Below are 17,225 nucleotides of genomic sequence, written 5' to 3' on the forward strand. Positions count from 1 at the left end.
CAATGACAGGTACACGCACACAGTGACAGGTAACACACACAGAGTGACAGGTACACACAGAGTGACAGGTACACACACACACATGGTGACAGGTACACACACACAGTGACAGGTACAAACACACACAGTGACAGGTACACACACACACACAGACAAGTACACACACACAGTGACAGGTGTACACACACAGTGACAGGTACACACACACAGTGACAGGTACACACACACACACAGTGACAGGTACACACACAAACAGTGACAGATACACACACACGCAGTGACAGGTACACACACACATACACAGTGACAGGTACACACACACACACACAGTGACAGGTACACACACACAGTGACAGGTACACACACACACACACAGTGACAGGTACACACACAAACAGTGACAGATACACACACACAGTGACAGGTACACACACAAACAGTGACAGATACACACACACACACAGTGACAGGTACACACACAAACAGTGACATACACACACACACAGTGACATACACACACACACATTGACAGGTACACACACACACACAGTGACAGGTACACACACACACAGTGATAGGTACACACATGCACAGTGTCAGGTACACACGCACAGTGACAGGTACACTCACACAGTGACAGGTACACACACACACACAGTGACAGGTACACACAGAGTGACAGGTACACACACACACAGTGACAGGTACACACACAGTGACAGGTACACACACACACAGTGACAGGGACACACATACACACAGTGACAGGTACACACATTCACAGTGACAGGTACACGCACACAGTGACAGGTACACACACACACAGTGACAGGTACACACACACACAGTGACAGGTACGCACACAGAGTAACAGGTACACACACACACAGTGACAGGATACACACACAAAGTGACAGGGACACACACACACACACACAGTGACAGGTACACACACACACAGTGACAGGTACACACAGTGACAGGATACACACACACAGTGACAGGTACACACACAGTGACAGGTACACACACAGTGGCAGGTACACGCACACACACACACAGTGACAGGTACACTCACACAGTGACAGGTACACACACACACACAGTGACAGGTACACACACACACAGTGACAGGTACACACACAGTGACAGGTACACACACACACAGTGACAGGGACACACATACACACAGTGACAGGTACACACACAGTGACAGGATACACACACACAGTGACAGGGACACACACACACACAGTGACAGGTACACACACACACACAGTGACAGGATACACACACACAGTGACAGGTACACACACAGTAACAGGTACGCACACACAGTGACAGGTACACACACACAGTGGCAGGTACACACACACAGTGGCAGGTACACACACACACACACACAGTGACAGGTACACACACACAGTGACAGGTATACACACACACACACAGTGACAGGTACACACACACACAGTGACAGGTACACACACACAGTAACAGGTACACACACACAGTGACAGGTCCACACACACAGTGACAGGTCCACACACACAGTGACAGGTACACACATACACACACAGTGACAGGTACACACACACACTGTAACAGGTACACATACACAGTGACAGGTACACACACACAGTGACAGGTACACACACACACAGTTACAGATACACACACAGTGATAGGTAGACATACACACACAGTGACAGGTACACACAGACACAGTGACAGGTACACACAGACACAGTGACAGGTACACACACACAGTGACAGGTACACACAAACACACAGTGACAGGTATACACACACACATACAGTGACAGATACACACGCAGTGACAGATACACACACACTGACAGATACACACACACACTGTGACAGGTACACACACACACACAGTGACAGGTACACACACACACACAGTGACAGGTACGCACACCCACAGTGATAGGTACACACACACAGTGACAGTTACACACACACACAGTGACAGGTACACACACACACACAGTGACAGGTACACACACACACAGAGTGACAGGTACACACACACAGAGTAACAGGTAAACACACACAGACAATGACAGGTAAACACACACACAGTGACAGGTACACACACAGTGACAGATACACACACACACACACACAGTGACAGGTACACACAAACACACAATGACAGATACACACACACAGACAATGACAGGTACACACACACACAGTGACAGGTATACACACACACACACACACAGTGACAGGTACACACACACACACAGTGACAGGTACACACACACAGAGTGACAGGTACACACACAGAGTGACAGGTCCACACACACAGTGACAGGTACACACACAGTGACAGATACACACACACACACACACACAGTGACAGGTACACACAAACACACAATGACAGATGCACACACACAGACAATGTCAGGTACACACATACACAGTGACAGGTACACACACACACACAATGACAGTTACACACACACAGGGTGACAGGTACACACACACAGACAATGTCAGGTACACACACAGTGACAGGTACACACACAGTGACAGGTACACACAGAGTGACAGGTACACACACACAGTGACAGGTACACACACACAATGACAGATACACACACACAGGGTGACAAGTACACACACACAGACAATGTCAGGTACACACACAGTGACAGGTACACACACACACAGTGACAGGGACACACATACACACAGTGACAGGTACACACATTCACAGTGACAGGTACACGCACACAGTGACAGGTACACACACACACAGTGACAGGTACACACACACACAGTGACAGGTACGCACACAGAGTAACAGGTACACACACACACAGTGACAGGATACACACACAAAGTGACAGGGACACACACACACACACACAGTGACAGGTACACACACACACAGTGACAGGTACACACAGTGACAGGATACACACACACAGTGACAGGTACACACACAGTGACAGGTACACACACAGTGGCAGGTACACGCACACACACACACAGTGACAGGTACACTCACACAGTGACAGGTACACACACACACACAGTGACAGGTACACACACACACAGTGACAGGTACACACACAGTGACAGGTACACACACACACAGTGACAGGGACACACATACACACAGTGACAGGTACACACACAGTGACAGGATACACACACACAGTGACAGGGACACACACACACACAGTGACAGGTACACACACACACACAGTGACAGGATACACACACACAGTGACAGGTACACACACAGTGACAGGTACGCACACACAGTGACAGGTACACACACACAGTGGCAGGTACACACACACAGTGGCAGGTACACACACACACACACACAGTGACAGGTACACACACACAGTGACAGGTATACACACACACACACAGTGACAGGTACACACACACACACAGTGACAGGTACACACACACAGTAACAGGTACACACACACAGTGACAGGTCCACACACACAGTGACAGGTCCACACACACAGTGACAGGTACACACATACACACACAGTGACAGGTACACACACACACTGTAACAGGTACACATACACAGTGACAGGTACACACACACAGTGACAGGTACACACACACACAGTTACAGATACACACACAGTGATAGGTAGACATACACACACAGTGACAGGTACACACAGACACAGTGACAGGTACACACAGACACAGTGACAGGTACACACACACAGTGACAGGTACACACAAACACACAGTGACAGGTATACACACACACATACAGTGACAGATACACACGCAGTGACAGATACACACACACTGACAGATACACACACACACTGTGACAGGTACACACACACACACAGTGACAGGTACACACACACACACAGTGACAGGTACGCACACCCACAGTGATAGGTACACACACACAGTGACAGTTACACACACACACAGTGACAGGTACACACACACACACAGTGACAGGTACACACACACAGAGTGACAGGTACACACACACAGAGTAACAGGTAAACACACACAGACAATGACAGGTAAACACACACACAGTGACAGGTACACACACAGTGACAGATACACACACACACACACACAGTGACAGGTACACACAAACACACAATGACAGATACACACACACAGACAATGACAGGTACACACACACACAGTGACAGGTATACACACACACACACACACAGTGACAGGTACACACACACACACAGTGACAGGTACACACACACAGAGTGACAGGTACACACACAGAGTGACAGGTCCACACACACAGTGACAGGTACACACACAGTGACAGATACACACACACACACACACACACAGTGACAGGTACACACAAACACACAATGACAGATGCACACACACAGACAATGTCAGGTACACACATACACAGTGACAGGTACACACACACACACAATGACAGTTACACACACACAGGGTGACAGGTACACACACACAGACAATGTCAGGTACACACACAGTGACAGGTACACACACAGTGACAGGTACACACAGAGTGACAGGTACACACACACAGTGACAGGTACACACACACAATGACAGATACACACACACAGGGTGACAAGTACACACACACAGACAATGTCAGGTACACACACAGTGACAGGTACACACACACACACTGACAGGTACACACACACAGTGACAGGTACACGCACACACACTAACAGGGACACACACACAGTGACAGGTACACACACACAGTGACAGATACACACACAGTGACAGGTACACACACACAGTGACAGGTACACACACACACGGTGACTGGTACACACACACAGTGACAGGATGCTGGGTCTATCTTTAAAAAGCCATTGAACCTGGGACCTCTCTCAGTTCATACCATTGCCCTGCAGGTAATTCTGGAAATACTCCTCCCAGCTCCCCGGGTGGGGCTGTATCCTGTTCATTAAGTCAAAGTGATAGTAGGAGACCATGTTGTCCTTGGCATTCCTGCCGCAGTAGATTATCTGCAGGGGGATGTGAAAGGGGTTGTGGGTTAGAGGCATCGCACGTCGCAAACCCAACTGTGGAATCCAACCGTCCGCACCCAACAGACAGGAATTCAACACGGCAGGAAAAAAAAAGAAAGAAGGATGTAAGGAAGGAAACAATGAAGGAAGGAAGGAAAGACGGGCCATACAGTACCAGACTGGAGTGAATCGTTCCTTTTTACCCGCTGTGTACTGTACATGTACAGGAGCTGACACTGAGACACACACGGGCCGTACAGTACCAGACAGGAGTGAATCGTTCCCTTTTACCCGCTGTGTGCTGTACATGTACAGGAGCAGACACTGAGACACACACGGGCTGTACAGGACCAGACGGGAGTGAATCGTTCCCTTTTACCCGCTGTGTGCTGTACATGTACAGGAGCTGACACTGAGACACACACGGGACGTACAGTACCAGACGGGAGTGAATCATTCCCTTTACCCGCTGTGTACTGTACATGTACAGGAGCTGACACTGAGACACACACGGGCTGTACAGTACCAGATGGGAGTGAATCGTTCCCTTTTACCCGTTGTGTACTGTACATGTACAGGAGCTGACACTGAGACACACACGGGCTGTACAGTACCAGATGGGAGTGAATCGTTCCCTTTTACCCGTTGTGTACTGTACATGTACAGGAGCTGACACTGAGACACACACGGGCCATACAGTATCAGACGGGAGTGAATCATTCCCTTTACCCGCTGTGTACTGTACATGTACAGGAGCTGACACTGAGACACACACGGGCTGTACAGTACCAGATGGGAGTGAATCGTTCCCTTTTACCCACTGTGTGCTGTACATGTACAGCAACTGACAGAGAAACACGCGGGCCGTACAGTACCAGACGGGAGTGAATCATTCCCTTTTACCCGCTGTGCACTGTACATGTACAGTAGCTGACACTGAGACACACACGGGCCGTACAGTACCAGATGGGAGTGAATCGTTCCCTTTAACCCGCTGTGTGCTGTACATGTACAGGAGCTGACACTGAGACACACACGGGCCGTAAAGTACCAGACGGGAGTGAATCGCTCCCTTTTACCCGCTGTGTGCTGTACATGTACAGGAGCTGACACTGAGACACACACGGTCCGTACAGTACCAGACAGGAGTGAATCGCTCCCTTTTACCCGCTGTGTACTGTACATGTACAGGAGCTGAAACTGAGACACCCACGGGCCGTACAGTACCAGACGGGAGTGAATCGTTCCCTTTTACCCGCTGTGTACTGTACATGTACAGGAGCTGAAGCTGAGACACACACGGGCCGTACAGTACCAGACGGGAGTGAATCGTTCCCTTTTACCCGCTGTGTACTGTACATGTACAGGAGCTGACACTGAGACACACATGGGCCGTACAGTACCAGACGGGAGTGAATCATTCTCTTTTACCCGCTGTGCACTCTACATGTACAGGAGGTGACACTGAGACACACACAGGCCGTACAGTACCAGACGGGAGTGAATCGTCCCCTTTTATCCGCTGTGTACTGTACATGTACAGAAGCTGACACTGAGACACACACGGGCCGTCCAGTACCAGACCGAAGTGAATCGTTCCCTTTTACCCGCTGTGTGCTGTACATGTACAGGAGCTGACACTGAGACACACACGGGCCGTACAGTACCAGACCGAAGTGAATCGTTCCCTTTTACCCGCTGTGTACTGTACATGAACAGGAGCTGACACTGAGACACGCACAGGCTGTACAGTACCAGACGGGAGTGAATCGTTCCCTTTTACCCACTGTGTGCTGTACATGTACAGGAGCTGACACTGAGACACACACGGGCCGTACAGTACCAGACCGAAGTGAATCGTTCCCTTTTACCCGCTGTGTACTGTACATGTACAGGAGCTGACACTGAGACACACACGGGCCGTACAGTACCAGACGGGAGTGAATCGTTCTCTTTTACCCGCTGTGTACTGTACATGTACAGGAGCTGACACTGAGACACGCACGGGCCGTACAGTACCAGACGGGAGTGAATCGTTCCCTTTTACCCGGTGTACTGTACATGTACAGGAGCTGACACTGAGACACACACGGGCCGTACAGTACCAGACGGGAGTGAATCGTTCCCTTTTACCCTCTGTGTGCTGTACATGTACAGTAGCTGATACTGAGACTTGCACGGGCCGTACAGTACCAGATGGGAGTGAATCGTTCCCTTTAACCTGCTGTGTGCTGTACATGTACAGGAGCTGACACTGAGACACACACGGGCCGTACAGTACCAGATGGGAGTGAATCGTTCCCTTTTACCCGCTGTGTACTGTACATGTACAGGAGCTGACACTGAGACACACACGGGCCGTACAGTACCAGACGGGAGTGAATCGTTCCCTTTTACCCGATGTGTACTGTACATGTACAGGAGCTGACACTGAGACACACATGGGCCGTACAGTACCAGACGGGAGTGAATCGTTCCCTTTTACCCGCTGTGTGCTGTACATGTACAGGAGCTGACACTGAGATACACACGGGCCATACAGTACCAGACAGGAGTGAACCGTTCCCTTTTACCCGCCGTGTACTGTACATGTACAGGAGCTGACACTGAAACACACACGGGCTGTACAGTACCAGATGGGAGTAAATCGTTCCCTTTTACCCGTTGTGTACTGTACATGTACAGGAGCTGACACTGAGACACACACGGGCCGTACAGTACCAGACGGGAGTGAATCGTTCCCTTTTACCCACTGTGGGCTGTACATGTACAGGAGCTGACACTGAGACACACACGGACCGTACAGTACCAGACGGGAGTGAATCGTTCCCTTTTACCCACTGTGTACTGTACATGTACAGGAGCTGACACTGAGACACACACGGGCCGTACAGTACCAGAGGGGCGTGAATCGTTCCCTTTTACCCGCTGTGTACTGTACATGTACAGGAGCTGACACTGAGACACACACGGGCCGTACAGTACCAGACGGGAGTGAATCGTTCCCTTTTACCCGCTGTGTACTGTACATGTACAGGAGCTGACACTGAGACACACACGGGCAGTACAGTACCAGACGGGAGTGAATCGTTCCCTTTTACCCGTTGTGTACTGTGCATGTACAGGAGCTGACACTGAGACACACACGGGCCGTACAATACCAGAGGGGTGTGAATCGTTCACTTTTACCCTCTGTGTGCTGTACATGTACAGGAGCTGACACTGAGACACACACGGGCCGTACAATACCAGAGGGGTGTGAATCGTTCACTTTTACCCTCTGTGTGCTGTACATGTACAGGAGCTGACACTGAGACACACACGGGCCATACCGTACCAGACGGGAGTGAATCGTTCCCTTTTGTTAAGTATGTGTATTGTATTGAACAATTAACACAAAGACTTAAACGTATAACTCAAACAGGTCTTTACCGGTTGGAGGTAGGGACTATACATAGGTCTGTACTTCATGCCCACAGGCGGGAACTGAGGGGAATCAGTACCCACAGTACTATTTATACCCCCATGGCCAGGAGTGGTACTGCGTATCACTACGCCCAACAAGTAGTGCAGTCCTGTCCATAGGTTCAAAGTAGCACACATATTACATACACAACATTCCTCCCTTCCTAGCTTTACAGTCATCTCCCCATTTAACATAACGTAATAACATATATACATATATAACTTCAGGTTTACATAACAGAATAACATAGATACATAGATAACTTCATGTCAAAAACAGATCACAGATTCAGTCTCTGCGGAAAACAGTTCACAGATTCAATCTCTGTGGTGTAGTCGGTTCACGTTGCTAGAGTGACTCATTCAATAGTCCTTCCATGGATTTAACAGTTTGAACTTCCGAACTGAATTGGCTCCGTTCGGAGGGACCACGTGTGTGATCTGGTAGAGGTGATAATGGTTCAGATGGGTCATCTTCTGTTTTTACTTTTCCTTTTCTGCTTCTTGGAGACTCTCTGGGCTCCATTGTCAGCTGCCACAGCTGCCAGCTGCATGCGCAGTTCCTCCTTCTCTTCCTCCTGTTTCCGTCGTAGAGCCAGCTTCTCCCGATGTTCCGTAGACTTTTGGTGCTCCTCCATGATTTCTGCACTTTGGGAGTCGAAGTTACAAGCTGGGCAGGACAGGACATCGTAATATTCGGTGTCGTCCTGAGCTAGACCAGTGAGAGGGTCGTCTATTTCCTCCATACCTAGCTGGACGTTAGCCAGCTCTTGTTCCAAATCCAGACATCTTTCCTGAAGAGACTTCTTCATGTGTACCTCTGCATCCAGCTTTTTCTGGGCTTTCAGCAAGTCGTTTACTAGTGACCTCATTTGTGATTTTAATACTTCAACTTCCTTTGGAGATTGATTGATCGGACTATGCAATCCCTCTACCGGAGCAGCTGTTTCAGCGGTCTGTTGTTCTACGTTGACGTGAGTCAGCGTACTTTTGGCATCCAAGGGCTGCTCTGTTGCAGTCATCTCAGTCTGTGTTGCCACCTCAGCTCTTCCAATAACCTTTGAGAGCTCCGAACCCCTTTCGTTTGAATATTGAAGTTCATGTTCAAGTTTTTCCCATTTCAGAGTCCTGTCCTTCAGCATATGCAGGAGTTGGCTGACCGTTAACTCCTCTGACATCAGACGTTTTGTGTGCTCCTGCTCCATTTTCTCCATCAGCTGCTTCTGTTGTCTTTCCAGATTCTCCAACTCTATATCAAAGAACTCTTTCGTTGCATTCAACTCTTGCTCAAAACGGCGAAGCATTTGTTCTAATTGCTGTTGTAGTTTGAAATGGAGTTGAGTTCGAGCCCGGTGTCCCTCAGAAATGGGCACATCAGTAGACTTGCCAGACTCAGAATCCACAGTTAAACTATGTTGTTGTTGCTCAGTGGAATTCTGTGCTGAAACTTTGTCTTTTGCACCTGAGTTGGGCTTACCATCATCCGTTCCAGAGTCTGGGCCGACTATCTTCACCGAGTTCTCACTCGTTATTGTTTGTAGGAAATGCCAGTCCATATTCATTTTCCTAATCCACTCCCGTCCTAGTAGTGGAGGACCTCCTTCAGATATCACATATAAGTCCATTATTTGACTGTCTTCGCCCTTGTGGGCCACTGCAACCTCTATTTTCCCGATGGGGTACACTCTTTGCCCCGTGTATGTTTTCAATATAATCCCCGTATCCTGTAGGGGAATATGTTGGAATAACTTTCCGTAATCTTTCTTATTTATGACCGTCAATGCCGATCCAGTGTCCAATTCCAGTTTTACTTGGACTCCTTCTATCTGAAGAGTGACCCAAATTGTCTGGAGGTCTGCACCCTTACCAGCGTTGAGTACTCTTAAGCTAGCCAGTTCATTACAGCTTAAGCTAGCCAGTTCATTACTGCTAGCGTCTGAATCGGACTCCTGTTCGGTCACCTTGTGTACCTTTGCGTATTTTCCTTGCGGTGACTTCTTGTTGCTGGTCTTCTTCCCTGACCTGCATACTCTAGCTATATGTCCAAGCCTACCACAAGTTCTACATTCTTGGTTTTTAAACCAACACTGGTTCTGATCATGCGTTGTCTTTCCACAACGATAACATTTGCCAGAACTCACACCCAATTTGTGTGCACTGAGCTCCGGTGACCGTAGCTGCATTACTGCCGTGCCTCTCGCTGCGGCTTCGTGTGCTGCTGCCATAGTGACCGCCTTCTCAAGCGTCAGCTCATTCTCCTCGAGCAGTCGCTTTTGTGTATCCTGTTTAAATAAACCACACACAAATTTGTCTCGTAGTGCATCTGTCAATCCCGTTCCAAACTGGCAATATTTCGCTAATTTACGCAATTCCAGCAAATATTCAGCATTGCTTTCATGCTGTAGCTGCCTTCTGTCGTAAAATTTAAATCGTTCCGCTAGCATCAGCGGCGTGGGGTTTAGATGATCTTTCAGGACAGTATCAATCTCATCGAACGTCTTATCCGCCGGTTCATCTGGTGATAACAGGTGTTTCAATTGCCCGTACGTCTTCGCACCCATTAAATTTAATAATGTTAGAGCTTTATCTTGGTCACGAATTTTATTGGCCTTACAATAATTTTTTACTCTTTCAACATATATGGCCCAATCTTCGAGGTCACTATCAAAGGTGCTAATATTCCCGTGTTTAGGCATTGTAGATTTGCAATTTCTCAGATTTTATTTTCTTTACTTGTTATCAAAGATGGCGGCTTCCCGCTCTTGCCGTCGTCCTCCGCCCACAAAATGGCGGTTTTCCCGCGCTTGGCGGTCTTCACCCGTCCCCCGACGCCGTCTCCCTTCAGCCCCCGAGTGCGGCCCTTATCTTCGCCGCGATCGATAGCCCGCCCTGTGCACCGCGACTCTCGCACCTTGAGCTTCTGCAGCCGCCGCGCCTTTCAGTCCGAGTGCGGCTCTTATCTTTGGTCCCGATCGCTGGCCCGGCTGCGCCCCTCACTTCAAAGCGGCCCGGCCCTTATCTGCCGATCGCTATCGCCCTACCTCTCTCTCTTCCCCAGTCCTGTCTTTACTCCGGTTCACAAGCTGATGGAGGCTTCAGGGTCCTAATGCCTGTCGCTTCCAGTCGCTGGAAGCTGTCAGGATTTCTGCTGCCCTTCAGTTTTGAGTGGGGTGTTGAGGATTGAAACCTCTCTTCAACGTCCTGTCTTTGGACGAAGCCGCCTGGAATAACTGCCGCAGGGTAAGAGCCTGACTCGTCGCCAGTGTTAAGTATGTGTATTGTATTGAACAATTAACACAAAGACTTAAACGTATAACTCAAACAGGTCTTTACTGGTTGGAGGTAGGGACTGCACATAGGTCTTTACTTCATGCCCACAGGCGGGAACTGAGGGGAATCAGTACCCACAGTACTATTTATACCCCTATGGCCAGGAGTGGTACTGCGTATCACTACGCCCAACAAGTAGTGCAGTCCTGTCCATAGGTTCAAAGTAGCACACATATTACATACACAACATTACCCGCTGTGTACTGTACATGTACAGGAGCTGACACTGAGACACACATGGGCTGTACAGTACCAGACGGGAGTGAATCATTCCCTATTACCCCTGTGTACTGTACATGTACAGGAGCTGACACTGAGACACACACGGGCCGTACTGTACCAAACGGGATTGAATCGTTCCCTTTTACCCGCTGTGTGCTGTACATGTACAGGAGCTGACACTGAGACACACACGGGCCATACAGTACCAGATGGGAGTGAATCGTTCCCTTTTACCCGCTGTGTACTGAACATGTACAGGAGCTGACACTGAGACACACACGGGCCGTACAGTCCCAGACGGGAGTGAATCGTTCCCTTTTACCCGCTGTTTACTGTACATGTACAGGAGCTGACACTGAGACACACACGGACCGTACAGTACCAAACTGGAGTGAATCGTTCCCTTTTACCCGCTGTGTACTGTACATGTACAGGAGCTGACACTGGGACACACACGGGCCGTACATTACCAGACGGGAGTGAATCGTTCCCTTTTACCCGATGTGTACTGTACATGTACAGGAGCTGACACTGAGACGCACACGGGCCGTACAGTACCAGACGGGAGTGAATCGTTCCCTTTTACCCGCTGTGTACTGTACATGTACAGGAGCTGACACTGAGACACACACGGGCCGTACAGTACCAGACAGGATTGCGTCGTTCCCTTTTACCCGCTGTGTGCTGTACATGTACAGGAGCTGACACTGAGACACACACGGGCCGTACAGTACCAGACGGGAGTGAATCTTTCCCTTGTACCCACTGTGTACTGTACATGTACAGGAGCTGACACTGGGACACACACGGGCCGTACAGTACCAGATGGGAGTGAATCGTTCCCTTTTACTCGCTGTGTACTGTACATGAACAGGAGCTGACACCGAGACACACACGGGCCATACAGTACCAGATGGGAGTGAATCATTCCCTATTACCCACTGTGTGCTGTACATGAACAGGAGCTGACACTGAGACACACACGGGCCGTACAGTACCAGACGGGAGTGAATCATTCCCTATTACCCCTGTGTACTGTACATGTACAGGAGCTGACACTGAGACACACACGGGCCGTACTGTACCAGACGGGATTGAATCGTTCCCTTTTACCCGCTGTGTGCTGTACATGTACAGGAGCTGACACTGAGACACACACGGGCCATACAGTACCAGATGGGAGTGAATCGTTCCCTTTTACCCGCTGTGTACTGAACATGTACAGGAGCTGTCACTGAGACACACACAGGCCGTACAGTCCCAGACGGGAGTGAATCGTTCCCTTTTACCCGCTGTGTACTGTACATGTACAGGAGCTGACACTGAGACACACATGGGCCGTACAGTACCAGACGGGAGTGAATCGTTCCCTTTTACCCACTGTGTGCTGTACATGTACAGGAGCTGACACTGAGACACACACGGTCCGTACAGTCCCAGACGGGAGTGAATCGTTCCCTTTTACGCGCTGTGTGCTGTACATGTACAGGAGCTGACACTGAGACACACACAGGCCGTACAGTACCAGACGGGAGTGAATCGTTGCCTTTTACCTGCTGTGTACTGTACATGTACAGGGGCTGACACTGAGACACACACGGGCCGTACAGTACCAGACGGGAGTGAATCGTTCCCTTTTACCCGCTGTTTACTGTACATGTACAGGAGCTGACACTGAGACACACACGGACCGTACAGTACCAAACTGGAGTGAATCGTTCCCTTTTACCCGCTGTGTACTGTACATGTACAGGAGCTGACACTGGGACACACACGGGCCGTACATTACCAGACGGGAGTGAATCGTTCCCTTTTACCCGATGTGTACTGTACATGTACAGGCGCTGACACTGAGACACACACGGGCCGTACAGTACCAGACGGGAGTGAATCGTTCCCTTTTACCCGCTGTGTACTGTACATGTACAGGAGCTGACACTGGGACGCACACAGGCCGTACAGTACCAGACGGGAGTGAATCGTTCCCTTTTACCCGCTGTGTACTGTACATGTACAGGAGCTGACACTGAGACACACACGGGCCGTACAGTACAAGACAGGATTGCATCGTTCCCTTTTACCCGCTGTGTGCTGTACATGTACAGGAGCTGACACTGAGACACATACGGGCCGTACAGTACCAGGCGGGAGTGAATCGTTCCCTTGTACCCACTGTGTACTGTACTTGCACAGGAGCTGACACTGGGACACACACGGGCCGTACATTACCAGACGGGAGTGAATCGTTCCCTTTTACCCGCTGTGTACTGTACATGTACAGGAGCTGACACTGGGACACACACGGGCCATACAGTACCAGACGGGAGTGAATCGTTCCCTTTTACCCACTGTGTACTGTACATGTATAGGAGCTGACACTGAGACACACACGGACCGTACAGTACCAGACTGGATTGAATCGTTCCCTTTTACCCGCTGTGTGTTGTACATGTATAGGAGCTGACACTGAGACACACACGGGCCGTACAGTACCAGACGGGAGTGAATCGTTCCCTTTTACCTGCTGTGTACTGTACATGTACAGGAGCTGACACTGAGACACACACGGGCCGCACAGCACCAGACAGGATTGCATCGTTCCCTTTTACCCGCTGTGTGCTGTACATGTACAGGAGCTGACACTGAGACACACACGGGCCGTACAGTACCAGACGGGAGTGAATCGTTCCCTTTTACTCGCTGTGTACTGTACATGAACAGGAGCTGACACTGAGACACACACGGGCCATACAGTACCAGATGGGAGTGAATCATTCCCTATTACCCACTGTGTGCTGTACATGAACAGGAGCTGACACTGAGACACACACGGGCCGTACAGTACCAGACGGGAGTGAATCATTCCCTATTACCCCTGTGTACTGTACATGTACAGGAGCTGACACTGAGACACACACGGGCCGTACTGTACCAGACGGGATTGAATCGTTCCCTTTTACCCGCTGTGTGCTGTACATGTACAGGAGCTGACACTGAGACACACACGGGCCATACAGTACCAGATGGGAGTGAATCGTTCCCTTTTACCCGCTGTGTACTGAACATGTACAGGAGCTGACACTGAGACACACACGGGCCGTACAGTCCCAGACGGGAGTGAATCGTTCCCTTTTACCCGCTGTGTGCTGTACATGTACAGGGGCTGACACTGAGACACACACGGGCCGTACAGTACCAGACGGGAGTGAATCGTTCCCTTTTACCCGCTGTTTACTGTACATGTACAGGAGCTGACACTGAGACACACACGGACCGTACAGTACCAAACTGGAGTGAATCGTTCCCTTTTACCCGCTGTGTACTGTACATGTACAGGAGCTGACACTGGGACACACACGGGCCGTACATTACCAGACGGGAGTGAATCGTTCCCTTTTACCCGATGTGTACTGTACATGTCCAGGAGCTGACACTGAGACGCACACGGGCCGTACAGTACCAGACGGGAGTGAATCGTTCCCTTTTACCCGCTGTGTACTGTACATGTACAGGAGCTGACACTGAGACACACACGGGCCGTACAGTACCAGACAGGATTGCGTCGTTCCCTTTTACCCGCTGTGTGCTGTACATGTACAGGAGCTGACACTGAGACACACACGGGCCGTACAGTACCAGACGGGAGTGAATCTTTCCCTTGTACCCACTGTGTACTGTACATGTACAGGAGCTGACACTGGGACACACACGGGCCGTACATTACCAGACGGGAGTGAATCGTTCCCTTTTACCCGCTGTGTACTGTACATGTACATGAGCTGACACTGGGACACACACGGGCCGTACAGTACCAGACCGAAGTGAATCGTTCCCTTTTACCCGCTGTGTACTGTACATGTACAGGAGCTGACACTGAGACACACACGGGCCGTACACTACCAGACGGGAGTGAATCGTTCCCTTTTACCCGCTGTGTACTGTACATGTACAGGAGCTGACACTGAGACACACACGGGCCGTACAGTACCAGACGGGAGTGAATCGTTCCCTTTTACCCACTGTGTACTGTACATGTATAGGAGCTGAAACTGAGACACACACGGGCCATACAGTACCAGACGGGAGTGAATCGTTCCCTTTTACCCACTGTGTACTGCACATGTACAGGAGCTGACACTGAGACACACACGGGCCGTACAGTGCCAGACGGGAGTGAATCGTTCCCTTTTACCCGCTGTGTGCTGTACTTGTACAGGAGCAGACACTGAGACACACACGGACCGTACAGTACCAGATGGGAGTGAATCGTTCCCTTTTACCCGCTGTGTGCTGTACATGTACAGGAGCTGACACTGAGACACATACACACGTACAGTACCAGCCGGGAGTGAATCGTTCCCTTTTACCCGCTGTGTGCTGTACATGTACAGGAGCTGACACTGAGACACATACACACGTACAGTACCAGACGGGAGTGAATCATTCCCTTTTACCCGCTGTGTACTGAACATGTACAGGAGCTGTCACTGAGACACACACAGGCCGTACAGTACCAGACGGGAGTGAATCGTTGCCTTTTACCTGCTGTGTACTGTACATGTACAGGGGCTGACACTGAGACACACACGGGCCGTACAGTACCAGACGGGAGTGAATCGTTCCCTTTTACCCGCTGTTTACTGTACATGTACAGGAGCTGACACTGAGACACACACGGACCGTACAGTACCAAACTGGAGTGAATCGTTCCCTTTTACCCGCTGTGTACTGTACATGTACAGGAGCTGACACTGGGACACACACGGGCCGTACATTACCAGACGGGAGTGAATCGTTCCCTTTTACCCGATGTGTACTGTACATGTACAGGAGCTGACACTGGGACGCACACGGGCCGTACAGTACCAGACGGGAGTGAATCGTTCCCTTTTACCCGCTGTGTACTGTACATGTACAGGAGCTGACACTGAGACACACACGGGCCGTACAGTACCAGACAGGATTGCATCGTTCCCTTTTACCCGCTGTGTGCTGTACATGTACAGGAGCTGACACTGAGACACACACGGGCCGTACAGTACCAGACGGGAGTGAATCTTTCCCTTTTACCCGCTGTGTACTGTACATGTACAGGAGCTGACACTGAGACACACACGGGCCGTACAGTACCAGACAGGATTGCGTCGTTCCCTTTTACCCGCTGTGTGCTGTACATGT

General features: G+C 50.1%; 1 protein-coding gene across 1 annotated transcript in view; it reads right to left on the reverse strand.

Annotated features, from left to right (window-relative positions):
- LOC147094922 (sulfotransferase 1B1-like) overlaps nt 1-17,225 on the reverse strand; it is a 104,850-nt gene that overhangs the window by 58,894 nt on the left and 28,731 nt on the right. The window contains exon 4 of the mRNA XM_085974544.1: nt 4,901-5,027. Within this exon, the coding sequence (XP_085830670.1) occupies nt 4,901-5,027 (127 nt within the window). The remainder of the gene's footprint in view (nt 1-4,900; nt 5,028-17,225) is intronic.

Source organism: Somniosus microcephalus, unplaced genomic scaffold (assembly GCF_052327205.1).
Source record: "Somniosus microcephalus isolate GS21.2 unplaced genomic scaffold, FLI_Smic_1.0 unresolved_chr1, whole genome shotgun sequence".
NCBI lineage: Eukaryota > Metazoa > Chordata > Chondrichthyes > Squaliformes > Somniosidae > Somniosus > Somniosus microcephalus.